The sequence below is a fragment of the Pelophylax lessonae genome (assembly GCF_965119305.1).
Source record: "Pelophylax lessonae genome assembly, chromosome: 3".
NCBI lineage: Eukaryota > Metazoa > Chordata > Amphibia > Anura > Ranidae > Pelophylax > Pelophylax lessonae.
The window spans coordinates 95,691,248-95,717,406 of NC_138770.1; the positions used below are offsets into that span (position 1 = coordinate 95,691,248).

Below are 26,159 nucleotides of genomic sequence, written 5' to 3' on the forward strand. Positions count from 1 at the left end.
CAAAGGACAGAGGACAGAGGACCCATTTTACCCAGCAGCTCCCTACAGGTGTCACTGCAGCTGCCCCAGCAACAATTTCATAGGCCTGGTGGGTATTTTACAGGGAATAGTAAAAGGCGTTTCTCACTACAGGAAGGTACAAGAGAAAAAACCCATACACATGGCAAAACAAGGTAAATTTGAGTCAGTCTAATACAAACCGCTTAATATCTGCCTTAAAGCAAACAACTTAACTGTAAATAATCCTTCCCAAGGATTTAAAAAAACAAAAGACATCCATACCTCTTCCACATACTGACATGTGATGGCTCTTACAGCCTGCATATCTGTAGTGTCCATCATCAGAGTCACAGCCTGGCCCTTCCGGATCTTCACCTTTCTTTTAAACACTTGCTGGTTGTTGTAGCAGGCAGCCAATGTAGCGATAGCCATCATCTAAAATGCACACACGCGGAAAACATTTATGGTTCAGCAATACACACATGACTGTTCCAGGTTTTTGGTCTAGGTACAGACAGACTGTAAAGCCAGGTTCTTGATCTTCACAGCCGTTAAGAACAGGTTGGTCAAGAATGTCTAGAACACAACCCCTGCCTGCTGATTAGGACAAGAAACCACTTTTTGCAATCCATACACCTATACTATACACAGCACAACAATGAGGGCAACACCACTTTTCAGCAAAAGAATTGGGTAGTAAAAGAGCAACAACACACCGATAAGTCATCAGCTCTGCGCTTGTCATCTGTCAGCACATACGCATTGTAGCAGCCCCTGATTGGCTCCTAGAACTGACCTCACCTCTGTTTGAGTTTGTTGTATTGGAATGACAGGAGCCGGATAGCAATCAGGTGCTTAAAGTATTTGTATTTTTAGGATGAACCTTCACCCTTCTTCCCAAACCTGCCCCCATCTTTGCGCATGCACAGAAAATCACCCATGCATGTGCAGATGGGCTCGGTCAGGATCCAAATCCTTGGCACATCTGAGCATGCGCAATAATGACGGCATGGGTAGAGCCGGTACAGAGCGGGACTGATGTTTTGCTTTAAGATTACATTTACCAATCATAATCAATACTGCATTAACTGCCTACACAATGTAAAATGTAACCATTACATCAATTCGCAAAAAGCATTCCTTACCCCCACCAATTTAAACATTTTACATACCTACATTTACTTATTCTTTGGTTGGGTCACGTGATGGCAAAGCTCCTCTTTTTTTCCACTTTATCCTCTAGGGATGGGCAGGACCTAAATTCTGCAGACATCTCATAATGACCTGGACACTGTTCTCTGCAGCATTATCCAGTGAGCTCAGTCCACCTGTAGGCAGGTGCAGTTTATAGTCCCCACTGTAGGTAGGGCTGTTCTGCTGGCAGAGGTAATGGAGGGATGAGTAAAGCTTTATACTTCTGAAGCCTTCCGTAGGTGTCATTAGGGAAGTAGCTGTCCGACTTGGACACTGCAACACCGAGGACCTCGGTGGCCATCTTTAGAGGAGACAATGCTAATGAATGGCACTGTCCCACTGCAGTTGGCATGCATTCATGAAGTAGATAGAACATACCTCCCAACTTTTTGAGATGTGAACGAGGGACACCTATCACCAAAAGTATTTAGGCATAGGACACGCCCCTTAAGTTAAAAATTTAAGAAAGAAAAAAAGGGGGGGGGGGGGGCAGAGAAGGATTAGGTAAACCCACAAGTGCTTTTTTTTACCACACTACTATTCTTTTATAATGGCTTTTGAAATGCAGACATTTTTAGGCATTGGATGAATGGTTTAGTACTGGGAAACTTTTTGAAAGGTAAAAAGGATATATTTTATATGCAACTATATAGATCAGACAAAAATGAGGGACAAATGAGGAGGAAAGGGAGGGACAGAGGGACTTTTTCCAAGTCAGTGATAAAGCCCTCGAAATCAGGGACAGTTAGGAGCGATGAGTAGGGACAGGGTCCCTGTTGGTTAGGGACAGTGCAACTGGCTCCGCTATGTGGGACAAAAATCTTGCTATTACCATCCCCTAAGTGCACTTGCATCACTGCTCTGGCCATCAGCTTCACTTAGATGCTGCTTCTGTAAGGTAAGCATTATTAAATGGATACCTTAAGTTCTGGGACTGTACTTAGAGAATTGCCAATGTTGCTGAAAACGGTTGTACTCAAGTTGCTTGTGTTACCAAGACTCTGATGCCAGATTATTTTGGAACTGTTAAGTAAGCACCTTGCTGCTGTCCTCCACGTGTCATTTGTTACTTCTAATTGACCAAAGAACGGTGCCACTTTACTTGGTCTGTGCACCTTATTCCATCTTGGGTAAGAATCATCTGGCCCTTTCCACACATCAGCGGGCAGGTCCTTGATGCCTTCAGGTTACAGGAAGTGGGTTGAATGAGGCTGGGCAGTGCTTTAAGTGGGCCGGTATGCACTGGTACTCAGTACCGCCACTTCCAAATATGGCTCTGAAGGCTGGGCATTATCCAACCCAGAAAAGGGTCAGCACTGGATTGCAGCGTGAAGAGTCAGAAAGGCCCGGAGTCAAAGAAGCCAAACAATAGACGAAGGGCCCGGCGTGACAAGGGTTAAAGGGACTGGGACACAGGAAAGGTCAAAGAAAGTTAAGGGTTTGATATAGTAGGTACAGTGAATTGGATTGGGGGAAAGTTTTGGAAGGGAGGAGTTTGGGAGGAAGGATTGAGCCAACAGAGGGGGTGGTCTTCAGTTTCAGGACAGACAGCAAAGAGCAGCTTCCCACCCTAGATTTGGTGGTTGATATGCCGTGTTGGGTATAAGAAGTGGTGAGAAGCCGGGTATGGAGTTTGGCGGGGTGCAAGATCCTTTTAGGTTAATATGGGCTCAAAAGGTACGGTGTAGGGACCCGTCTGAGGTACAGATCCGTGGTGGTGGGATGTGTATTTGTGAACTGGTGGTTTTGCGGCTGGAGGCCTGAGAAGTGGCACGCAAGTACTGTGCTTTGGTTTTGATGCCTATTAGAACCTTGTGGCTCCATTTTCTTTATGCACTATGTATTCATGTTGTTATTTATCGTTATTTGCAATTTAGGTTTTGGTTAATAAAAGGCTGCTATAGCCAATGAACTCCAATCTGTTGTATGTGATTTTAGTCTAATGAATGGGGGTATTGGTATAGCAGAATTTCACAAGCCATATTTAATACCTTAGTCATGGAGGGACAGCAACAGATACAGGGCAAGCATTGCAGTGGGAGCTGCTTTTTTATTTGAACTTTTGTGGGGGAATTATTATTTTTTTTTTAAATGCTGTAGTGGGGCTACAGTTGAACACAAGACCATCTGAAGAAAATTCATTCTTACCCACTACAAAATCACTTAAAACACTACCATAATATGTTCACAGTAGTTTGGCTACTTACCAGCGGGACTGCGCAGAAGTTGAACACGCTCTGGTTTCGCAGTCGGGACAGGTACAGCAAGACATCAGGTATATGTTGAAGGGCATTGGTGAGGAGCTCATTCAGACACTGCACGGCTGGCACAATGTTTTCTGGCTTGGTAAAGTCAGACAAGTTCTTGCCATATTTACTCCACACCTGGTACAGACAGAGCGACAAACATTAACTGCTGATCGTAGGTTGTTTTCCACCACAAACAGCTCTTTGTATCTCAGAAGACAGCACTGGAAGTAAGAGGCAATAGTCAATATTTCCTTCCAAAGGATTCAGAGCAATGTACGAAGAATTCTGGACAATACCATCGTCTAGATGGCCACACCCCTGCGGTGAGGATAGGAAGGTCATGGAATAACTGAAAACTCAGGTTTAAAAAAAAGGAACCCGTCAGCTGAGGAGCCTATTCAGTGCTAAAGGACCAAACTTCTGGAATTGGTGCTAGTCCTGGGGAAGAGCAAACTTCAACACCACACATGATGGGATGCCTTACCAGTGGCGTACTTAGCACATCTGGCACCCACGGTTGTTTAATTCATTTTTAATACCCACCCAAAAATATAGCATGAAGAAAAAGTTCCGCACTGAATTCTGTGTTAAAATTGCGCTTATAGTGGGAGGTTCTTAACTTGAAGTGGTTAAAAGAGCATAAGTAAACAAAATTCTGTGCTACCAAGAAAAAAAAAAAAAAAAAAAACCCAAAGTATGTGAAACAAATGTCAGGTTCGCTGTGAACCCACTGTTCCCACATTAAAAATTCCATGTATCAAAAAGTGCAATAAATCTATTGTTCTAGGTCGCGCTGCATTTTCCATTTTTTTTTTTTTAAATGAAAAGGGCATAGTTAAGGAAACTCCCCCATATACTCCGTAAATATGCTTAAGCCCATGTTCACATTGGTCCGGTTTGACATGTGAAATCGCATGTCAAATCCGAGCCAATTGATGGCAATTGCACCATCCAAATTGGTGCAAATCGACACCAACTTTGTGTCGCCACACAGATTTCCAAAAGTAGTTTCTGTACTACTTTTGGCGACTTTGGGGGGTGATTTCCATAGACCTGTGTGAAGGAACCCGAACAGAAGTCTAAAATCACTCAGCTGAACTCGCACGATTTCAAAATGGCCTCAGTGTGAACCTGGGCTTAAGGATTGTGCCACAAGCAACAGTGTAAGACATGTACAAACTTCAGCACACTAATTTTCTTCAAATTTATATCAGATATCCTTTTCTAACCACTATTTTAAATAGCAAATATTAAACCTTTCTTGCTCAGTGCAAAGGCTTTGCACAGAACAGCCCCACTTCTCTTTTTGGGTCTCCCACCCCTTGCTGGCGTGAAGAACCTCGCTCCTGAGCTCCGCTGGCTGCATCCATAGGCAGACACTGGGCTTTGCTCCCCCCCTTTGCCCCCCCCCGTGACAGTGCTCACCGTCACTGGGAATGAAGGACAGATACTTGATGATTTGGGTTGCTTCAAGTGAGACAGTGATGTTTGTCAGCCATGTATCGCGAGAGATATGTGAGGACTGTTCCTGTTTGATTCTGAACATGTTCATTGAAAGCTATTCACATTGGCTTCGGTTCAATGTACTTCAATGTCAGACAGACTTTCCCTATGGTTTGTGTATTGAGATAATGTGGATTGTGTTAAGTCTGCCTGTCCCATTGTTAAATGTTAATGACCTCAAATTGTTCTGTCCAGATAATTAGTTCAGGTTAATTCTATTTCTCTATACAATTTCATCTGCATAGGATAATGTAATCAGGCAACACTTGACCTGTGTGTAGTCATTTGATCAGGAGGGGGGGGGGGATGTGCTTATGTGTATAAATTGAATGTGAAACTGTTCAATAAAGGAGAAGGTTCCATAACTTGTACGAGCTAAGTTGTTGGCTAACTTTGTATGAGGGCGGCTGGGAAAATCTGGGATATATGTTCATGACTGCAAGGAAGCCGTATACTGACGGAAGACCACAAGTACAGTGTGGGTCGGCGGTTCCATTACACCCCCCTTCCCCCACCTCCCTCCTCACTGGCTGTGATTGGCAGTCTGAGCCGAAGAGGAGGCAGAGAGCTGGGACAGCAGCTGCTCTTGTGCAAATCACTAAATCAGGGTCAGGCTCAAGTATTAGGGGGCGAGCTGCATAGTAAAAGTTTTTTACCTTCATGGATAGAATCCATGAAGGTAAAAAACGTTAGCTTTTACAACCACTGTAAGAACTGGGAGTATGTAGAGTGCAGCTCCTGGCTGAATTAATTAGGACAATGGTCCTTGCTGATACACTCACTGCTTCAGTCGAAGCATCCGCGAGTAAGGCTGCTGCTCTGATTAGCGTGGGAATGGTCCTTACTAATTCTTCTCTTGGGGTGTCTCCTAGCAGCTCTTGTAGCCGAGTCAGCCAGACTAATAAGGTCCTAGCCATGCAGATTTGCTGCCCCTGCTTCCCAAGCACTCTTTAGCAGCGCCTCCATCTTCTTATCCATGGGATCACAAAGGGTCCCTGAGTCGTCAGAAGCTAAGTCAGACTTGTTTGCGAGGCTGGCGAGGGAGGCTTCAACTTTGGGGCAATTTGCCCAAGATTTTGTATCTTCCTCTGCAAAAGGAGTATCTGCGCCTAATCACAGCTGGTGTAAAAAGCTTCTTTTCCGGCTCTACCCATTCCTTCTTGACTATGCTTTTCAGAGTCTGATGTACCTGGAATGTTCTCAGTTTTTTTGGTTTTAAGACTTTATACATCTTGTCGTGTAAGGAAAGCTCCCCCATTTTCTGCTCTTTGATGCCCAGCGTGTCCTGCTATGGCTTGCAGCAGGCTGTCTTCTGAAGAAGGGAAGAGTGCCTTCTGACGCTAGGTCTGCATCTGAATCCGAGCACAGGCTGTCTTCAGATTCTGATTCATCAGAGTCAGTTTCCTGCTGTGCTTGGTCCACCTCTCCCTCTTCCACATGAGGGGGATAGATGGCCTGCTGGTCGACGGGGTACTGGTCTGGCTGGAACTTCCAGTTTTTTCTATTGCTGAATGTAGTAGCCCAATTGTGCTTTTTATTTCCTTTTTGAAGGAGTTGAGCAGGTCTTTAAGAAAACCCTGTGATTCCTTGGCTGCCATTTTGTTGATGCACTTCTGGCATAATGGCTTTTTCCATTCTGGAGGAAACCAGTGACCACAAGAGGCACATGCCTTGCTGCTTGTCTTTGCCCTTTTCTCTTCTGGGGTCTTGGTCTGTAAGTAAGCACAAAGGACCCAGTGAGATAGGCGGTTGCCATGCACAAACCTAAAGAACCGCTTGTAGTGAGGTAGAGACAGAGGGAACGCCAAAGTGCTCTGGCTTACCTTGGAGCTGTCATGACATGCAGGATCTGCAGGGCAGGGTGGGGAAAAATCTGACATGGTCAGCCCCTGCTTAGAGGCTTTTTACCTGCTTCCTACTCCAGCCCCGCCCCACCCCCAGATTACCCTGTGCCGGTCGGTGGACATACTTGCACTGCGAACACCTGTTGAGAACGTGTCTTCACACAAAACGCATCCAGGACTTGGCCTACATGCTGGCGTCCGTCCACTGTATCCCTGCCGCGGAACAGCGGACTATTTGATATGAGTTTTTGCTTCATCGCTTTTAATGTACATGTTTTATGACCGTTTGGAATAAATATACTACACTATAAAATATCCCTGGCTCCATGTGGTGAGCATTTTTCATCTAGTGCACCCACGGTGAGAATAAGGATGACCTTGTAACCTCAGGGAATTTCTCCATTGGGATTCGATTTAAGGCTTGGCTCCCTGTGAACTCTGGTGAGTATATGTGGTCGAGGATTGGTGCCTCACGTTACGCACAGGCTGAGGAAGCTCTGTCACCTTTTTGTGGATTTCTTGTGTGAATAGGGCTCTACTCCCGGACACCTGTGGAGTTTTGCTCTTTTTCCATATGATATTATGATTTATGGTTCAAGATTTGAACTTTTATTCACATTTATGGACTTATTTAGCATTTACTAACTACTATCTAGCGCTGCACTGACCCTTTGATTGTTTTGCCATTTAGAAGGTATATATTCACCTTTTAGTGCCAGCAGCTTGTTTATTCATAGCGTTCGCTCCCCATTGATTGATATACTTGCACTGCCATTGCTCTCCTGGTTTTGTTCCATCTGTTTCATTGAGGAGGGGTTTATTTTGCCCCAGGTAGCGTGGGCTCATTTCCTAGAATGATAGGGCCGATGGCTAGAGGCTGCTTCGTGAGGTCCAGGCGGATGGCCGGTGCCAGGTGCAGATGGCGGCGATTCTGTGGGGGAATGCCATCGGCATCCAATACAGCTGGGGGGGTTGGTTGCATGCTCCTTAGTAGGGGCGAAACCTCAGGCCCAATTTGGTGCCCCTGGTTTGCAACACCCAAAGCCTGCCTCCAGGGACTCCCAAAACATGGCCACCAGTGATTCTCAATAGAAATCCACCGCAAAATGGCCACCAAATCTTGCAAAGCACATGGGCTACAGCCTGCAGAGCTACTGAGGACCCTCAAGGGGACCCCCCCCAACCACCTGGATGGGATCGACAGGAAGGGGGGCCCTTGGAGTGAAAGGTAACCCCCCCCGCACAATCGTTTGTCCGTTGCTGGCAGCGCACTCCCTCGTTGCCCCCAAGCTCGGTCCCAGCCCCCGGGAGTAGATACAAACGTCCCATCACCCCAGTAGTGGGGGGGGGGGAGAGCGTGACAGGACAGAGGGGAGCCAGGGTTCACGAGGGTCCTATCGTCCTAGGGAGGAGCCCGCATCCACCCCAAAGTCTGCCTGGGGAATGGGGGGGGGGGGGGGACATTTACTCACCATACCAGGAACAGACGGGCCCCATCTCCTGAAGGAACCCCTCTCCGCCGAAGTGGGGGGGGGGGCTGTTGGCCAATAGGAACGCTGCAACTCGGGCCTAGACCCGGTTGTATGCAACCTAGCGAGATGTTTAACTTGCGGGGCCAGTCCCCATCCGATGGGACTATGTCGCGGCCAGTGATGGTAGTAACTGCGTTTAAGTAAACGCCGTTACTTAACGCAGTTACTTTTGAGGGTAACGAGTAATCTGATTACCCGTCCCCTCTCTGTAACGCCGTTGCCGCTACTTTCGGCTGCGTTACCGCAATTACATCTACCGCCACTAGATGGCAGTAGATGTAATTGTAATTCCCCCCTCACCTCTGACCGCTGTCCACGATACTGGAGAGGGAGGAGGAGACTCCGACTGTGAGAGAGGAGAGGCGAGCGGCAGAGAGCACAGCATGCCAGGCCCAGGAGGAGGGCATGCGGCGACCCTCTGCCACTTTGCCAGCCTGGCCGGCCATATAGATAGATAAAATAAGTATAAAAAAAATATAGTCAAGGACCAGGACTCCACCAGGGCAGCAGGAAGTCCATCAGTCCACCACTGCACACAGCCAGCCCAGAAGAGAAGCGAGGTGCAGACAGGCCTGGAGGAGGACGGAGACAGACGGACCTGGACCACAGTGTGCCAGTGCCTGGGCAGGCCACACCACCACCAGCAGCCAGCACAGCAGGTACAAAAAAAAAAAAAAACCTCAGAGTCACAGACTCAGTCGTCACAGACTCAGTCGTCACAGACTCAGTCGTCACAGTCAGGAGTCAGACCCCCCAACACGACCACCCGTGTGCCACACCGCCACCACCACCTGTGTGCCACTCCAGGCAGCAGGTACCAAAAACAAAAATACAGTTACTCACAGTCAGGAGGACTCAGACCCCCACAGTGTGCCACACCGCCACCACTATTAAAGATCTTATAGAACATAATTGAATTATAGAATAGTAAAAAAAAAAAAAAAAAAGTCAGTTACTTTGCTGAGTAACTAATTACTTTTTCAATGTGGTAACTGAGTCACTAACTCAATTACTTTTTGGGAGAAGAAATTTGTAACTGTAACTAATACTTTTTCAAAGTAAGATGACCAACACTGATGGCGGCCGACTGGGGTGACCACTGGAGATATATATATATATATATATATATATGTATATATATCCAGCCCGTCACCCAGATCTGGCTTAGTTGCCTGTAGATCTCACAGGAAACAAAAAACAAAATCCGTAGAAAAAGCTAAAAAGCCATCTAGAAAAAAAAAAAAAATAAAAAAAAAAAAATAAAAAAAAAAAAAAAAACTTTGCCAGGACCAGAGATGCCAGCAAAGAACAAGGTCCTTATTCCTGGCTAGGCAGATTAAAACTGACAATCCTATAGCAGGGAGAGGGACTGCCCATAGGTGTAGCCAGAACTTTTTTCTGCCTAGTGTCCTATAGAGATGTACCGAACTGTTCGCCGGCGGACAGTTCCCGGCGAACATAGCTTGTTCGCCGCTGCGGGCGAACATATGCGATGTTCGGTCCGCCCCCTATAATACATCATTGAGGCAAACTTTGACCCTGAACTTCACAGTCAGCAGGACCATTCCAGGCCAATCAGCATACCTCCCTCCCACCTCCCTATAAATAAGCAAGGGCAGCATCCATCTTAGATCATTCTGAAGCAGTGTGTTAGTGAGAGCAGGGAAAGTGCTGCTGCTGCTGTTAATAGCTAGGGACAGTTGTTAGTCAGTGTTCCTGGTCTTGCTAGTCAGTGTTCTTGGTCCACTACTGCTGTAAGGACAGCACCCCAAAAAGCCCTTCTAAGGGCTGGTATTTGTGTAATTGTTTTATATATATATATATATATATATATATATATATATATATATATATATATATATATATATATATCTATTGTACACTGCAGTTGCCTGCCCGCTGTGTGTGAGAGGCCACAGACCCACCACAGACTGTACTGTGTGCACACCACACTCATTTCGGGTGGCACAGGCACAGTACCTTGCATTTTAAAAAATATATTTTTTTTCCCTCTGTCATAATTGCAGTGAGTGCTGTGTCAGGTCCACAGAGTGCACTGTACCCACTGCAGTGCACTGCCCACCACTGATATATATATATATATATATTACACATATATACACACACACACACATATACAGTGGCACAGCATCTTGTTGCAAATTGAAAAAAAAGAAATATTTTTTATTATTGCAGTTGCCTGGGCTGCCAGTGACTGTCAGGTCCACAGAGTGTACTGTGCCCACTGCAGTGCCACTGCGTGCCCACCCACCACTGATATATATACGGTGGCACAGCAGCTTGCAAAGTAAAAATATATACATTTTTTTTATAATTGCAGTTGCCTGGGTGCCAGTGACTGTCAGGTCCACAGAGTGTACTGTGCCCACTGCAGTGCCACTGCCCACCCACCACTGATATAAACGGTGGCAGGCATGACTTTTTTTGGATTAGTGTCTGGGGGGGGGGGGGGGGTCTAAAAAGCGTACCTGTGAAGTTTCAGCTCTGTAGCATGTCCAGAACCAGAAAAAAAAAAATAGAATTAGGGTTAGGCTTAGGGTTATTTTTAGTGCTTAGGGTTAGAGGGTTAGGGTTAGAGTTAGAGGGGTAGGGCTACTAAATCTAACCCCAAGTATCTCACCGTAACCCTAACCCTAGCCCCTAACACTAAACCTAACCCTCTAACCTTAACCCTAACCCTCTAAGCCTAGCCATAAAAATAACCCTAGCCCTAACCCTAACTCGTATTTCTTTCTGGTTCTGGACATGCTACAGAGCTGAAACTTCACAGGTACACTTTTTAGACCCCCCAGATGCTAAATCCAAAGAATTTTTTTTTTTTTTTAATTTTTCCAATAATTGTCTCTCTATCAAAAAATTACAATTTTTAAGAACTTGTGTGTGATTCAGTGTCTGGGGGTCTAAAGTGTACCTGTGAAGTTTCAGCTCTGTAGCATGTCCAGAACCAGAAGAAAAATTAGAATTAGGGTTAGGGTTATTTTTAGTGCTTCGGGTTAGACGGTTAGGGTTAGAGGCGTAGGGGTAGGGTTACTAACTCTAACCCTAAGTATCTCACCGTAACCCTAACCCTAGCCCCCAACACTAAACCTAACCCCAACAGCCCAGTTCCTGTCCCATTTTGGTCGGTTCTGGTCTGTTTGCGGTGCGTTAAACGGGGAGTTTGGTCTGTCACTGTGAAGCGGGCGTAACCCTTACACTACCTGATCGATACATCATACCTGATCGTATACACACACTGGATGTTTTAAAGCACGTTATTCCAAACAATTTAGGAATGTTAGGTGATTTATGCCCTTTATGGAATAAAACCTGACTCTGCGTCAACTACGTAATTTTCCATGGGAGTTTTGCCATGGATCCCCCTCCGGCATGCCACAGTCCAGGTGTTTGTCCCCTTGAAACAACTTTTCCATTACTATTGTAGCCAGAAAGAGTCCCTGTGGGTTTTAAAATTCGCCTGCCTATTAAAGTCTATGGCGGTTCGCAATGTTCGCGAACGGCGAATTTTATGTTCACGACATCACTAGTGTCCTACTCCTGTAGGGGGGGGGGGGGGGGAGAAGTATAACCCTACTGATATGAAGATCAGAGACTGCGTCCGTCCATGAACGATAGAGAAAAAACACTTTATACCCATAAAATATGCTTAGAGTAATAAATCAAATGTTACTGTAAAAGTATAAACTTAGCCTCCCTTAAGTGGATGGTGTCAGTAGGACAGTGGGCAGAGTTAGTATTATAACATGGAGGAGGTTGCCAAGTCTAACATTAGAGCCATGCCCTTCTACAGACATCCAGTGCAGACATGAAAGTGTGACAAGAAAAGTAAATGGTGACATTTTAGTGTGTGGCACTCTTGCCCTCTTCCTCCTCTCTTGGTTTGGCCTCTAGCAGCCGTGCTCCTCCTGGTAACATGACTCTCCATCTTTACCTAATACAGCCTCTCTTCTCTCGAGCACCACCCCATTCTCTAGTGCTGTGCTTCTCCTATGTAGCACTCCTCACGCAGCAAAGACACTTTCCTCGCAGAGGAAACCGGGCGACCCTCCTCTATGCTCATGTGACTCCCCAGCAGCCAAGGTCGGCGCCACACCAGGGTCCTAGATTGTGAGGCAAAGGGAAATGGGCTGGGGACATTACTGACAGTCCACAGTGCGTGTACCACATATATCAATACCGCATGTCTGAAGGAAGATGATGTCGCCAATGTCCACCGTCACCCAATCTTTGCTATGGTTGTAGCACTTGAGCTGTGGAGAAGAATGGGCATCAGGGATTCTGCAGGGTAGAAGATTGGATAAGCCTGGCGGCACCCCTCTATGTGGCACATGCCGCCCCCCCCATTCCCCAGTGTCCGCCCTGACAGCAAGGATTTACTGCTTGTTAAACCTAAATAATATTATTAAAATGCCATATTCTGGCCACATGTTTATTCTGAATTATAAACCCACCCAAAAACAAAAAAAAAAAAAAAAAAAAAAAAAAGGGGGTGGGGGAGAAGAACAAACCACGTACTCGCCTCTTTTGGCCACAACTCTAGTCCATTCAGCTGGTCTTCAAGGAAATCACGGATAAGGTTAATCTTCTGCATGAACAGACTTACGGAGATGGAGACCTTTGTGTCCTCTCCTACCAGGGGGTCCTCCAGCCCTGAGATTGAGAACATTACCGACAGGCCACATATTATTGGACTAGATGCGTAGCAACAATACTGTGGAAATAAAATGCATAAAAATAATTTCCTCTAATATTTTTCATCATTTTCCCCAGATTTCCATGTTCAGTATTATTCATATTGAGTATGAATATATGTCATAATTACGAGTTGCAGCTTTCAGATTGAAAGCTCTACGGTAGATGAGAATTTTTAATTCTTTTTATTTTTCTAGCTGCCAGAGACTTTACTGCCTAGGTAAAGCCCAATTGACTGAAGTCGATACCGTTGCCTCTGTTTCCTGCCCTCATATTCCAGTGCTCTATGCTGGCATGGCTGAGTAACAGCTACAACTCTCATTACAAGTGTCCTCACATGGACCTATATTGCAGAGGAAGAATATACCAACAAGAAAAACCAAAAAAAAGGACTTTAGGGGCATTGCGTGGGAAGCACAAAATGTTACAAAAATATTACAAAAGATTAAAATTCATAAGGCTAGGAAGCCATAACAACAAGGTATAGCACAACATAAAAATATCAACTGCTGACTTACTGTCCACTAGATTGATTTGTAATAGCCAATCGAATCTGTATGATAGTAATTGTGGCCAGAAGTCATCATGAGTCAAGGCGTTTCTTATGCATTTACATTTTTTTAATTGAAGTTTTAGGTGTTCCCTACTCAATGCCAGAAAAGTCCTTTGATTTTTTTTTTTCTTCATGTTCATATACAATTATGGATGTGGCATATAAGCCGTTTATTACTATATTGCAGAGGAAGAGAAAAGACATGTCAGAACAGGTGTGTTACTTACGGAGTGCTGATTACTGAGTGAGCTTGAGCTGGGTCTACTTCTACTGCCTATTGGTCTATACCAGGGGTCGCCAAACTTTCTGAACAAAGGGTCGTTTTACAGTCTATCAGATTTTGAGGAGGCTGGACTGTGGCCTGTGGGAGTAAACAATTCCCTAGGATCAATAGGAGTATAAGAATACTCCATCATTGGTATTAGTAGCAGAATTAGTGCCCCACTGTTGGCATTTGGGGGGGGGGGGGGGGGGGGGGAGTCGCAGGACAGCCACCTCTGAAAGACCTTGGCTCCTCCCTCCTCCCTTCACAGGAAACATCACCTTAGCTAAGGTTTAAGCCCCTCCTGCCCCACTGGACCCTCAGTCTTTCAAAAGTACCTCCAGCCAGCTAAAGAATACCTCACACACAAAAAAAAAAAAAAAAAAAAATCAGTAAAACCACACTTTAATCCTCCTGACTTCCAGTGACTTCTTCTTGCAAACAGTTTTCGGGTGGGTACCGGTGCTGTCCTGAAAGACTCAAGGAAAAGACGTTACTGATAAGTAACTCTGATTTACACTTACACTGATTTACACTTCTGCTGGCATTGCCAGAAGCAATCTGAGCCACCTCTGCTCGGACAGCTCCCACTGAGGATTGCGGTGGTCCTGCCTTTCTGAGCAGCTTGTTAACCCCCTCCATCGTTACAGGCTCACCAGCCGATGCCTGGTCCTCTGCCATAGACCGTGGCTGGAACCGGAAACAGCAGCAGAAGTGCACGCCCCCACTGGACGTGACGTATTCTGGCCCGGCTTTGAGCTCCATCACTGGCCACACAGAACGCGGGGATGAACGGGGCACCACCGGTGACGTTCCCCTGGACAAAAAGAATAGTGCCTTGTATCGTGGGAGGAGTAGCGTCCCAAGGGCCTGATAAAGGCAAGCAGTTTGAAGACCACTGGTCTAGTGTGTCATATTTAGGCTCCCTGCGCAAATGCCATCCCATCAAGAAAATGAAGGCAAGACTGAAAATTAAGATGGTTTATGTAATGTTGAGCTGATTGAATACTTATTTTTGTGACTTCGATCGGGCTTGACATTCTGGCATTTGACAGATGAACAGGGGGGTGGGGCTTACCTCCAGTAGGGAAAGAACTTTATCCCGATTTGGACAGAACAGCTCCACAGGGATAAATTTGTAGACAACTACAGGTATTTTCACTTTAGCACAGGTGACACCTTAGGAACATTTTAGGCCAAGGAACATTTTAGGCCAAGAAATAATGGCAATGCAAGTGCACTGCACCACCTTTTTTGCATGATTCTGAAAATGCTTTGGTGTGAATGTAGCCTTAGGCTAGGTTCACATATGTGCATGCTTCACAGGTACTGTTAAATGGGCTGCTGTATCCGCAAAAGAATTAGGAAAGGGAAAAAAAAAAAAAGTCTGGCCATTTAAAAAAAATAAAAATCAGGACTACATGGTGGAGATGCCATAAAGGATTAAAGAAACCCTGTACATCTGCTAAAGAAAAGCACATTTCTGTACGGGTTGGGAAGGCACATTATGCACGCATTCCTGACCCGCACATATACTCTCCCCTCATTTGTATTGTTAACTACAGCGCATGTGGCTCACCGTTGGACATACTGTATATTAAGGTTCTAGCAGGGAGGGAAAAAAAGTTGAACCCACCTCGACTTCTATGGCAGGAGAAACATAAAAGTCACACTTTGACAATTTGGTCAGCAAATGGGGTATGGAAAAATAAGCAAAAAATTGTCAATGCCCTCTTACTAGCAATGGCATTTCTCACCTCGTCCCAATCTTGTACAGACTCTACTTGCTTCTGTAGGTACTCCACCATCCCCAGCGCTAACTCATGAGCAGCATTAGCAATCACCTCCTGATAGACCACAGATAAGTTCCTAAACTCCCGAGAAATCTGAGAATAGGAAGAGAAAGTAACAGAATTCCATCAGAAAATGACATTTGATTGTACTTGTCAAAACTTTTGTTCTAATGCTTACTGGGGGAACACATTTTGACCATGGGTTATGTGGGCTGCCTATAGAAGGTCGGGCACCAAGAAAAGTTGCTTACTCTAAAGGCTTGCAGTGTAACAGCTGCAAGGGTTACGTTTTGTTCCTAGAATTTGATAATAACTTGCACACTTAATTGCTTTGTAGTAATCCTTTGACCATCAATATGGGGGGGGGGGGGGCAATACATGGACCGTCAATCTAAGGGGACACTCAATCACTGACCTTAACGTAAGGAGGCACTTTACCACTGACTGCCAATTTAAGGTGGCTCTTCTCCACTGACCACCAATGTAAAGGGCACATCTCCACTGGCTATGAAGTATGGGGGCACTTCACTAACCACCAAGTGAAAGGGCCCTACTTAGAAAACCAATGTAAGAGTACTACAATGTAAGAGTACTACACTGACCACACTTAGGGGTCCTTCTGCTCCTCTGACCACCAGGTAAAGGGGGCACTTCCAACACCAACTACTAATGTAAAGGGGTACTACATGACTGTCAATGTAAGGAGGCACTTCGCTACTAATCACCTAGTAAGGGAGCCCTACACTAATTACCAATGTAAGAGGGTAGTTTACACCCAAGAACCAATACTTGATAAAGCAATACTCACAAACCAGGCGCTCCTGGGGTGTCTGTAGCATACATGGGAGTAAGTCACATATGTGCAAGTCACAAGCAAGTCTCAAGTCTTAACCTTCAAGTCTCAAGCAAGTCCCAAGTTACTGTGGCGAAAAGCAAGCAAGTCAAGTAGAGTCCCTGCTAGAAGTCAAGCAAGTCAAGTCATTTATTTTGGTCAAGTCACAAATCAAGTCAAAATACTGATCTACCCCAATTTTCACCTTTAAAATCAGTTAAAAGTCAGTGGTCAGGAAAGGTTTTTGTTATGTTTTCAACACTGACAAAACTGCTTAGTGCTTATTTCTTGGCATATTGAATCACTTTGAATGCCCAAACAGCTCAAAAGCCTTCGTCTGGTCATGTTTCGACACCAGAGTCACTAAAAACATGTTAAGTATTTCCATTGTTAAACAGCCAGTGCCCTTAAAATCAGAACACACTGAGGTGTTTTAACCGCTTGCCAACTGCTCACAGTATATTTACTGCGGCAGTCAGCCCCTCATAGGTCTACGTCGCTCGCCTGTGAGGCTCTGGGGAGCGAGCGCGCGCCCGCAGAGGCGCGGTCACGGACCCCCCCGCGCGTGTGACCAGCGGACCCGATGTCTGCCGGTCACTCGGCGATCGGCGGGGGAGAGGGAGAATGTCAGGCAGCTTGTGTAAACAAGCCACCTGTCATTCTCCTCGCTGTAAAAACACTGATCACACGGATCTACTATGTAGATCCGTTGATCAGTGTCCTTACAGCTCAAGCCACAGCCAATCACAGTAGAAAGCACGCCCCTAGGGACACACACAGCCCCTCCCTCCCAAATAAAGTTAACCCCTTCACTACCAGTGTATTTTTACAGTAACAGTGCATATATATAGCACTGATTACTGTAGAAATGTCACTGGTAACCTCAAAAGTGTCAAAAATGTCAGTCAAGGGTCCGATCTGTCCGCCCCAATGTCGCAGTACCGCAAAAAAAAAAAAAAAAAAAAAAAAAAAAAAAAAAAAAAAAAACACAGATCGCCGCCATTACACGTTAAAAAAAAAAAAAAAAAAAAAACACCAAAAATGATAGAAATCTTTCCCTTTGTTAGTAAACGCGATAACTTTTGCGCAAACCAATCAAAATACGCTTTTTGCGATTTTTTTTTACCAAACATAGGTAGCATAAAACAAATTGGCCGAAAATTTTAAAAAATTTTGATTTTTACATTTTTTTTTGGGAATTTCATATAAAAAAAAAAATGTGAAAAATATTGTTATTTTTGCAAAATGTACGCTTTTTTTTGTTTATAGCGCAAAAAGTAAAAATCGCACGGGTGATCAAATACCCCCAAAAGAAAGCTCTGTTTGTGGGAAAAAAAAGGACGCCAAATTCGTTTAGATACAGCGTCGCACGACCAAGCAATTGTCTGTTAAAGTCACGCAGTGCCGAATCGCAAAATACCCCCTGGTCGTTTAGCAGGAAAATCCTCCGGGGCTTAAGTGGTTAAGTGACTGTGGTGTCAGAAACATAACAGGCACATTTTGCTTTAACACATCTTGAGAAAATGAAAATATTTAAATAACTTAAAAAAGTAAAGTCATTTGGAGTCATATGTCTCAAGTCAAAGTTAAGTCTCAAGTCATGAATACCAAGTCAAAGTCAAGTCGAGTCTTTTATTAATTTTAGTCATGCAAGTCTCAAGTCCTCAAACTGGTGACTTAAGTCTGACAAGTCAAGTCATGTGACTCAAGTCCCCCACCTCTGGCCTGTAGGGAAAGAAGTAAGCCTGTGAGGCTCCCCAGCGGTTGTTCTGCAGCTAGCCAATGAGCATAGGAAGGGTGCTGATATGGACAAAAGTACATGAGGAAGGCAGCGCATGAACCACACCGGGATGCAATGGATAAAGGAGTCAGGTGAACATCCAGTATAGAAAGGGTTAACAGTTTACTGGTATTGATAACCGGAAAACAAAGTACATAAAATGCTTACATCCCCCTGGGCTGGAGTGGACAAGGGCACCTGGCAGCAAGCAACATGAGGGCGAGGAGGTCAGTCTCTCAGGACTGCTGAGCAGTGTGTGCACAAAGCCGGAAACCAGCCGGCGTGAGGCTGAAAGGACTTTTCTGTAGTTCCGGAGCGGTGACATCAGCCGGACAGGCGCCACTTGTGGGAAAAAAAACCAGGAACCACCAGGAAGTCAAGACTTGATAAAGCGCATGGCGTAAACATGTAGTCATGACAACCATATAGCTTGTGTCCCACCCTAGTTCCTGGTGTTTTCCCACAAGTGGCGCCTGTCCAGCTGATGTCACCGCTCCGGGACTACAGCAGAGTCCGTTCATCCTCGCGCCGGCTGGTTTCCAGCTTTGTGCACACTGCTCAGCAGTCCTGGGAGAATGACCTCTTTACACTCGTGTTGCTTGCTGCCAGGTGCCCTTGTCCACTCAAACCCAGGGGGATGTAAGCATTTTATGTACTTTATTTCCCGGTGATCAATACCAATAAACTGTTAAACCTTTCTATACTGGATATTCACCTGACTCCTTTATCCATTGCATCCCGGTGTGGTTCCATGCGCTGCCTTCCTCATGTACCGTACTTTTACCAATACTTGATACACTCTGCTGTATTGGTGTACTGAATAGTCCAATAACGATGCTTTGAAAATAAAAAAAATGCAATGGCTATCTGGTAAAAGTTGACATAATGAGTCGCTAACTTGACTCACTGTTGGAAACTCCTCGAGCACTATGGCATCCCTATTTTTGCTGTCCATGAACCTCCAGTCAGGCTGGTACAGGAAATTGTGGAAATTTTCCAGAATTGGGATCTTGGTCTCCAGACTGATGGTCATGTCATCCTCCACAGTGTCCACAGCTCGTCCAACCAGATAGAAGATACAGGCTGCATGCCTGTGGAGTATAGACAGAAGACATACACCGATCAGCCATAACATTATGACCACTGACAAGTAAAATGAAGAACATTGATGATTTTGTTACAATGGCATCTATAAGTGGGTGGTATATATTGTTACAATGGCATCTATAAGTGGGTGGTATACATGAGGCAGCAAGTAAACATGTTGAAAAGCAGGAAAAAAAAAAAAAAAAAAATGGGCAAGCGTAAGGAGTTGAGCGACTTTGACAAGGGCCAAGTTGTAATGGCTAAATGGCTTAGCCGAACATCATGGGAAGATGACTGCTAAGGAGGATTTCTAAGGTTTAAAGTTTGCACCCCTTGGCAAGCGGAGCGAGCAAAAGTCTATTGGAGGTGATTCCAGTCCGCAGCAGCAGGAGTTGTTTGAGGCTATTGGATCCTACCGGTTGTGAAATACATCAGCACTTTGGGCGTTGTGTGACCCTGTTGGGTCTGAGCAGCTGGTAAGAGTGTCTAGTGACTGTTTGTGGCGGGTCCTCTCTCTCTGCACATCTTTGGATAGAATTGGACTTTTATTGCACATGGGACTCATGCTGTTTGTTGAATCCTCTTTATGCTGTGATTAGCGCGACACCATCTTTTACATTGCTACCTGAAGATAATGTTTTCATGTCTTTGTGTCAGCTGCTTTTCATTTATGTTTTTAAACCTTTAATTTAGGTTTAGGATTATAGTGCAGAAATTTTACCTAATTAGGTCCGAGATACTGTTGTGGAGAAGTTTAAAGCCGGATTTGGATACAAAAAGATTTCCCAAGCTTTAAACATCCCAAGGAGCACTGTGCAAGCGATAATATTGAAATGGAAGGAGTATCAGACCACTGCAAACCTACGAAGACCTGGCCGTCCCTCTAAACTTTCAGCTCATACAAGGAGAAGACTGATCAGAGATGCAGCCAAGAGGCCCATGATCACTCTGGATGAACTGCAGAGATCTACAGCTGAGGTGGGAGACTCTGTCCATAGGACAACAATCAGTCGTATACTGCACAAATCTGGCCTTTATGGACGAGTGGCAAGAAGAAAGCCGTTTCTTAAAGATATCCATAAAAAGTGTAGTTTAAAGTTTGCCACAAGCCACCTGGGAGACACACCAAACATGTGGAAGAAGGTGCTCTGGTCAGATGAAACCAAAATCAAACTTTTTGGCAACAATGCAAAACGTTATGTTTGGCGTAAAAGCAACACAGCTCATCACCCTGAACACACCATCCCCACTGTCAAACATGGTGGTGGCAGCATCATGGTCTGGGCTTGCTTTTCTTCAGTAGGGACAGGGAAGATGGTTAAAATTGATAGGAAGATGGAGCCAAATACAGGACCATTCTGGAAGAAAACCTGGTGGAGTCTGCAAAAGACCTGAGACTGGGACGGAGATTTGTCTTCCAACAAGACAATGATGCAAAACATAAAGCAAAATCTACAATGGAATGGTTCACAAATAAACATATCCAGGTGTTAGAATGGCCAAGTCAAAGTCCAGACCTGAATCCAATCAAGAATCTGTGGAAAGAACTGAAAACTGCTGTTCACAAATGCTCTCCATCCAACCTCACTGAGCTCGAGCTGTTTTGTAAGGAGGAATGGGCAAAAATTTCAGTCTCTCGATGTGCAAAACTGATAGAGACCTACCCCAAGCGACTTACAGCTGTAATAGCAGCAAAAGGTGGCGCTACAAAGTGGGGCTAAATAATTTTGCACGCCCAATTTTCCAGTTTTTTATTTGTTAAAAAAGTTTGAAATATCCAATAAATTTAGTTCCACTTCATGATTGTGTCCCACTTGTTGATTCTTCACAAAAAATTACGGTTTTATATCTTTAAGTTTGAAGTCTGAAATGTGGCAAAAGGTCGCAAAGTTCAAGGGGGGCCGAAAACTTTCGCAAGGCACTGTATGGGTGATAGATCCTAACAAATTGTCTCTGCTTTAACATCCAAAAGGTTGACGCATTTCGCATTAAGTTGCTTTCTCAGGACCTTTTTGTCTTGGCAGCAACCTAATGCTAAACGCATCGACCTCTTGGATGTTGAAGCAGAGACAATTCATTAAGATATTGTGACGGTATTCACCGTCACTGGGAGTGAAAGACAGATACTTAATAGTTTGAATTGCTTCAAGTGGGACAGTAATGTTTGTCAGCTATTTGATTCTGAACATGTTCATTGAAAGAGCTAATCACATTATCTTCTGTTTAATATCCTTCAATGTCAGAGACTGGCTTTCCCTATTGTTTGTGTATTGAGATAATGCGTATTCCGTGTACTTCAATGTAGAGGGCGGACAGACTGTCATTGGCAGTCTTGTCCTATTGTCTGTTTTGAGATGGAATGTATATTGTGTTAAGTCTGCCTGTCCCATTGTTAAATGTTAATGACCTCACATTGTTCTGTCCAGATGGCTAGATAATTAGTTCAGGTTAATTCTGTATACAATTTCATCTGCATGTGATAATGTAATCAGGCAGAGAGGAGGGATTGTGTACACTGTATGGGAGTGACTGAGTGTAAAACAGTTTATTGGTTTGTGAATTTCATGTCCTGTTCCCCCACAAGGTCCAACTGGGCGGTAACCTTATGGGGGGGGGGAACTGTATAAAAGAGCAGCTGTATTATTAAACCTAGATTTCTACTTCACCCTCAATCTAGAGTCCTGTCTCTTACTGAGGGAATCTGCTACAAGGGATTGCTATGCTCTTCGTACTCCCTTGAATAATTACTAAGCTCTTGTAAGAGCTTGTTCCTGTTCCACTCTCTGGGGAAAGAGGTTCACCCACTGGAACCTGGAGCCTTGTCATAGGTCGAGGGTGGGTAGGAGACAGCGAGACCCCAACCAAGCTGTGGCGGTTTGTGGGGTCTGCGGTGGTTATGGTGTCTGGTGGAGTGCTTAAAGCCTTCTGGAAGCACTTAAGAGCATCTGTCAACTGAGGTACCCAGTCGGGGTGCCAGGTGATCCGTTCCAGATATATCACCCATATGTACTATGAGAGAAAAATTTCATGTTTTATGTGAATTTTTTAATAATTTTGTAATAAACCTTGAGGTTTTGTATTATTGACACACGGCGATTCCTTTTTATTCTGGTACCAGTAATGTCCCATTAACCACTTTAACTCTGCTCACATTGCTGCTACTGCAGCAATATGCTCGTTATCGTCCAGCGACATAGACCTACATCGCTGGATTCCTCCCCTTGTGGGCGGCGCGCGCGCGCCACCGGAGGCTCGCTCCCGCTGTGTTCAGTCACAGCGGGAGTCAGGCCAGGGAAGGAGCGGCGGCGATCGCCGCTGCTCTTCCCCGATCGTCGGGGAATTTAGTTTGGAGATCCGCCCGCTTGTGTAAACAGAGCAGGCGGATCTCCTAAGTGACAGGGAGTGACAGATTGCAGTGTTCAGCATAGCTGAACATATGCGATCTGTCCCTGTGTCACTCAGTCACCTCCCCCCCACACGTTAGTAAGCACCAGGCATACATTAACCCCTCCCTCTCCAATAAAATTAACCCCTTCCCTGCCAGTGTCATTTTTACAGTAACAGTGCATATTTATAGCACTGATTACTGTAGTAATGTCACTGGTACCCCCAAAAGTGTCAAAAAAGGCCAGTCAAGGGTCCGATCTGCCCGCCGCAATGTCGCAGACCCGCTAACTTTTGCGCAAACCAATCAAAATACGCTTATTGTGATTTTTTTTTTACCAAACATAGGTGGCAGAAAACAAATTGGCCAAAAATAAAAAAAAAAAAAATTTAGATTTTTACATTTTTTTGAGGGGGAATTTCATATAAAAATGTTAAAAATATTGTTATTTTTTTTAAAATAAACGCTCTTTTTTGTTTATAGCGCAAAAAGTAAAAATCGCACAGGTGATCAAATACCACCAAAAGAAAGCTCTGTTTGTGGGAAAAAAAGGACGCAAATATCGTTTGGGTACAGCGTTGCACGACTGCGCAATTGTCCGTTAAAGTCACACAGTGCCGAATCGCAAAAAGTGGCCTGGACGTAAGACAGCAAAATCCTCCGGTGGTAAAGTGGTTAAACCCTTTTTCTTTTTTTAGTCTGATAGAATGGTGACACAACACATAGCACTGCAGTTTGTGGTGTATAGGGATGTGTAGCCTCAGGTGTCCATGCTGACCCGTGTTACAGCCAAAAGCACCAGCAATGTGAGCATCAGAACTGGAACACAGAGCAATGAAAGAAGGTGGCCTGGTATGAGTGGTCATGTTTTTTTCATGTGAATACCGGGGCGTCTGCGTGTCGCTTACCCTGGTGAAGAGATGGTAAAAGGATGCAGCATATGAAGAAGGAAAACTGGCAGAGGTAATTTGATAATTTGTCTAGTGAAGTCTATGTGAAGTCCATGCCTTGACTGGTCAGAGCTGTTTTGGCACTAAAAGTGGGACCTACTCCCCATTTAATGTGATAGAATTTGCAAAAGAGTATATTCTCAAAGAACACATTTAACAGAATGTTCCAGATATTATTGGGCTAAAACAGACAATAAAATTCAGTTACCGGAGCTCTCCTTCCAAGGCCTGGATAACAGCTGCGTAGCTCCTGCTGGTCTCCTCCAGGTACTTGTAGCAGGACTTCAGGCTCTCACTCATGGGTTCCTGTCAGGAAAAAGAGGAGATGAAGCCTGCATATGGATGGACACATTTCCACTACAAAGCAATTGCATAGTGCGGCCTTCCTTAACCGGTTGCCGACTGCGCACAGTATATTTACTGCGGCAGTCGGCCCCGGCCAGGCAGAGTGACGTAGGTCTACGTCGCTCGCCTGTCACTCCTTCTAGAGCCAATAGCGGGCGGGCGTGCGCCCGCCTCGTTCACGGAGGAGTGCGGGAGTGTGACTAGCGGACCCGATGTCCGCCGGTCACACTACGATCGCCGGTACAGCGGGAGAAAGACAGAGCGGCTTATGTAAACAAGCCGCCTGTCAGTTCTCCCTGTGTAAAAGTGAAGATCAGACAGTTCTATGTAGAACTGTTGATCTTTGTTTTTACACTAGTAGACCTGTCCCTGCACAGTTAGAATCACGCCCCTAGGACACACTTAACCCCTCCCTGTCCAATACTGTTAACCCCTTCCCTGCCAGTGTCATTTTTGCAGTAACAGTGCATATATATAGCACTGATTACTGCAGTAATGTCACTGGTACCCCCAAAAGTGTCAGTCAAGGGTCCGATCTGTCCGCCGCAATACCAAAAAAAAAAAAAAAAAAAAAAAAAAAAAAAAAAACACACACGCAGATCGCCGCCATTACTCGTTAAAAAAAAAAAAAAAAACACCAAAAATGACAAAAATCTTTCCCTTTGTTAGTAAACGCGATAACTTTTGCGCAAACCAATCAAAATACGCTTTTTGCGATTTTTTTTACCAAACATAGGTAGCGTAAAACAAATTGGCCGAAAATGTTAAAAAATTGATTTTTACATTTTTTTTGGGGGAATTTCATATAAAAAAAAGTGAAAAATATTGTTGTTTTTGCAAAAATTACGCTCTTTTTTTGTTTATAGCGCGTGATCAAAAAAATCGCACAGGTGATCAAATACCACCAAAAGAAAGCTCTGTTTGTGGGGAAAAAAAAAGGACGTGAAATTCGTTTAGGTACAGCGTCGCACGACCGCGCAATTGTCCATTAAAATCACGCAGTAAAAAAAAAAAAAAAAACACAAAAAACCCCCTGGTCTTTTAGCAGGAAAATCCTCCGGTGGTAAAGTGGTTAAAGCGTTTGTTACCCCAACACTTCATATTCCTGCTGTACCATGTACTTGTATGAGAGAGGATCCTGTTCTCTTTCTATTGCTTCCTTTGTTCCTGCCAGTCCCTCTGCTTTCCTATTATTACTGTCCACACAAGGTGCATAGAGAGGTGTACATTTAGTAACCGGTGTTAATTCTTGCAGCATCACCGTTCTCTTAACACTCCAACACCGCCAATTTTTACTCCTGATCTGAGGCTGTTTAGTAAACGGTGTTGTATTGACTCCAGGTCTGTGATAAGCGGTGTTAACACTGTTAAAGAGTGAAAGAAATATGGGGAAGGTTTAACCGCTTCTGGACCGCCTTCCACAATTTTCCTGCAGCAGGCAGCCCCTCCTGCATGAACCGACCCAAGAACGCATCGGTCACGCGCCTGCAGCTAGGGGGCGATCGTGTCGGCTCCGATTGCCGCCTGCCACCCGCGATCGCTCCCCGCTGAGAGAAGAATGGTCAGCTGTTGTAAACACAGCTGACCGTTCTTTCTGTAATGATCATAGAGCTCCTGCGATCCTTCTATATAGGATCCCAGGTCTCTGCTCATTTCAAAATCCCAGCCCCCATACAGTTAGAAACCCTCCCCTAGGCTCACATTTAACCCCTTGATCCCCCACAGTGTTAGCCCCTTCCCTGCCAGTGTCATTATTACAGTAAGTGCATATTTTTAGGACTGATTACTGTAGTAATGTCACTGGTCCCCCCAAAAGTGTAAAAAAAAAAAATGTTAGTTAGGGGTCTGATCTGTCCGCCTCAATGTCGCAGTCCTGCAAAAAAAAAAAAAAAGGATCACCGCCATCGCTCCTGCGAACTGACGTACCCATAGATCAATTCATGCAGCTGAGCCAGCCTGCCACAGTATATCTGCAGCAGGCGGTCGGCAAGCAGTTAACCACTTAAGCCCCGGACGATTTTACCCCCTTCCTGACCAGGGCCTATTTTGCGATTCGGCACTGCGTGACTTTAACGAACAATTGCGCCGTCGTGCGACGCTGTACCTAAACGACGCTGTACCAAAAAACGATTTGGCGT

General features: G+C 44.9%; 1 protein-coding gene across 1 annotated transcript in view; it reads right to left on the bottom strand.

Annotated features, from left to right (window-relative positions):
* Nucleotides 1-26,159, bottom strand: part of LOC309551579 (squalene synthase-like) — a 59,095-nt gene that overhangs the window by 19,883 nt on the left and 13,053 nt on the right. Inside the window, exons 2-7 of the mRNA XM_082252216.1 lie at nucleotides 23,885-23,982; nucleotides 19,163-19,346; nucleotides 15,608-15,736; nucleotides 12,855-13,054; nucleotides 3,402-3,570; nucleotides 283-435 (exon numbers count right to left, since the gene is read on the bottom strand). Coding sequence (XP_082108342.1) covers nucleotides 283-435; nucleotides 3,402-3,570; nucleotides 12,855-13,054; nucleotides 15,608-15,736; nucleotides 19,163-19,346; nucleotides 23,885-23,982 — 933 coding nt within the window. The remainder of the gene's footprint in view (nucleotides 1-282; nucleotides 436-3,401; nucleotides 3,571-12,854; nucleotides 13,055-15,607; nucleotides 15,737-19,162; nucleotides 19,347-23,884; nucleotides 23,983-26,159) is intronic.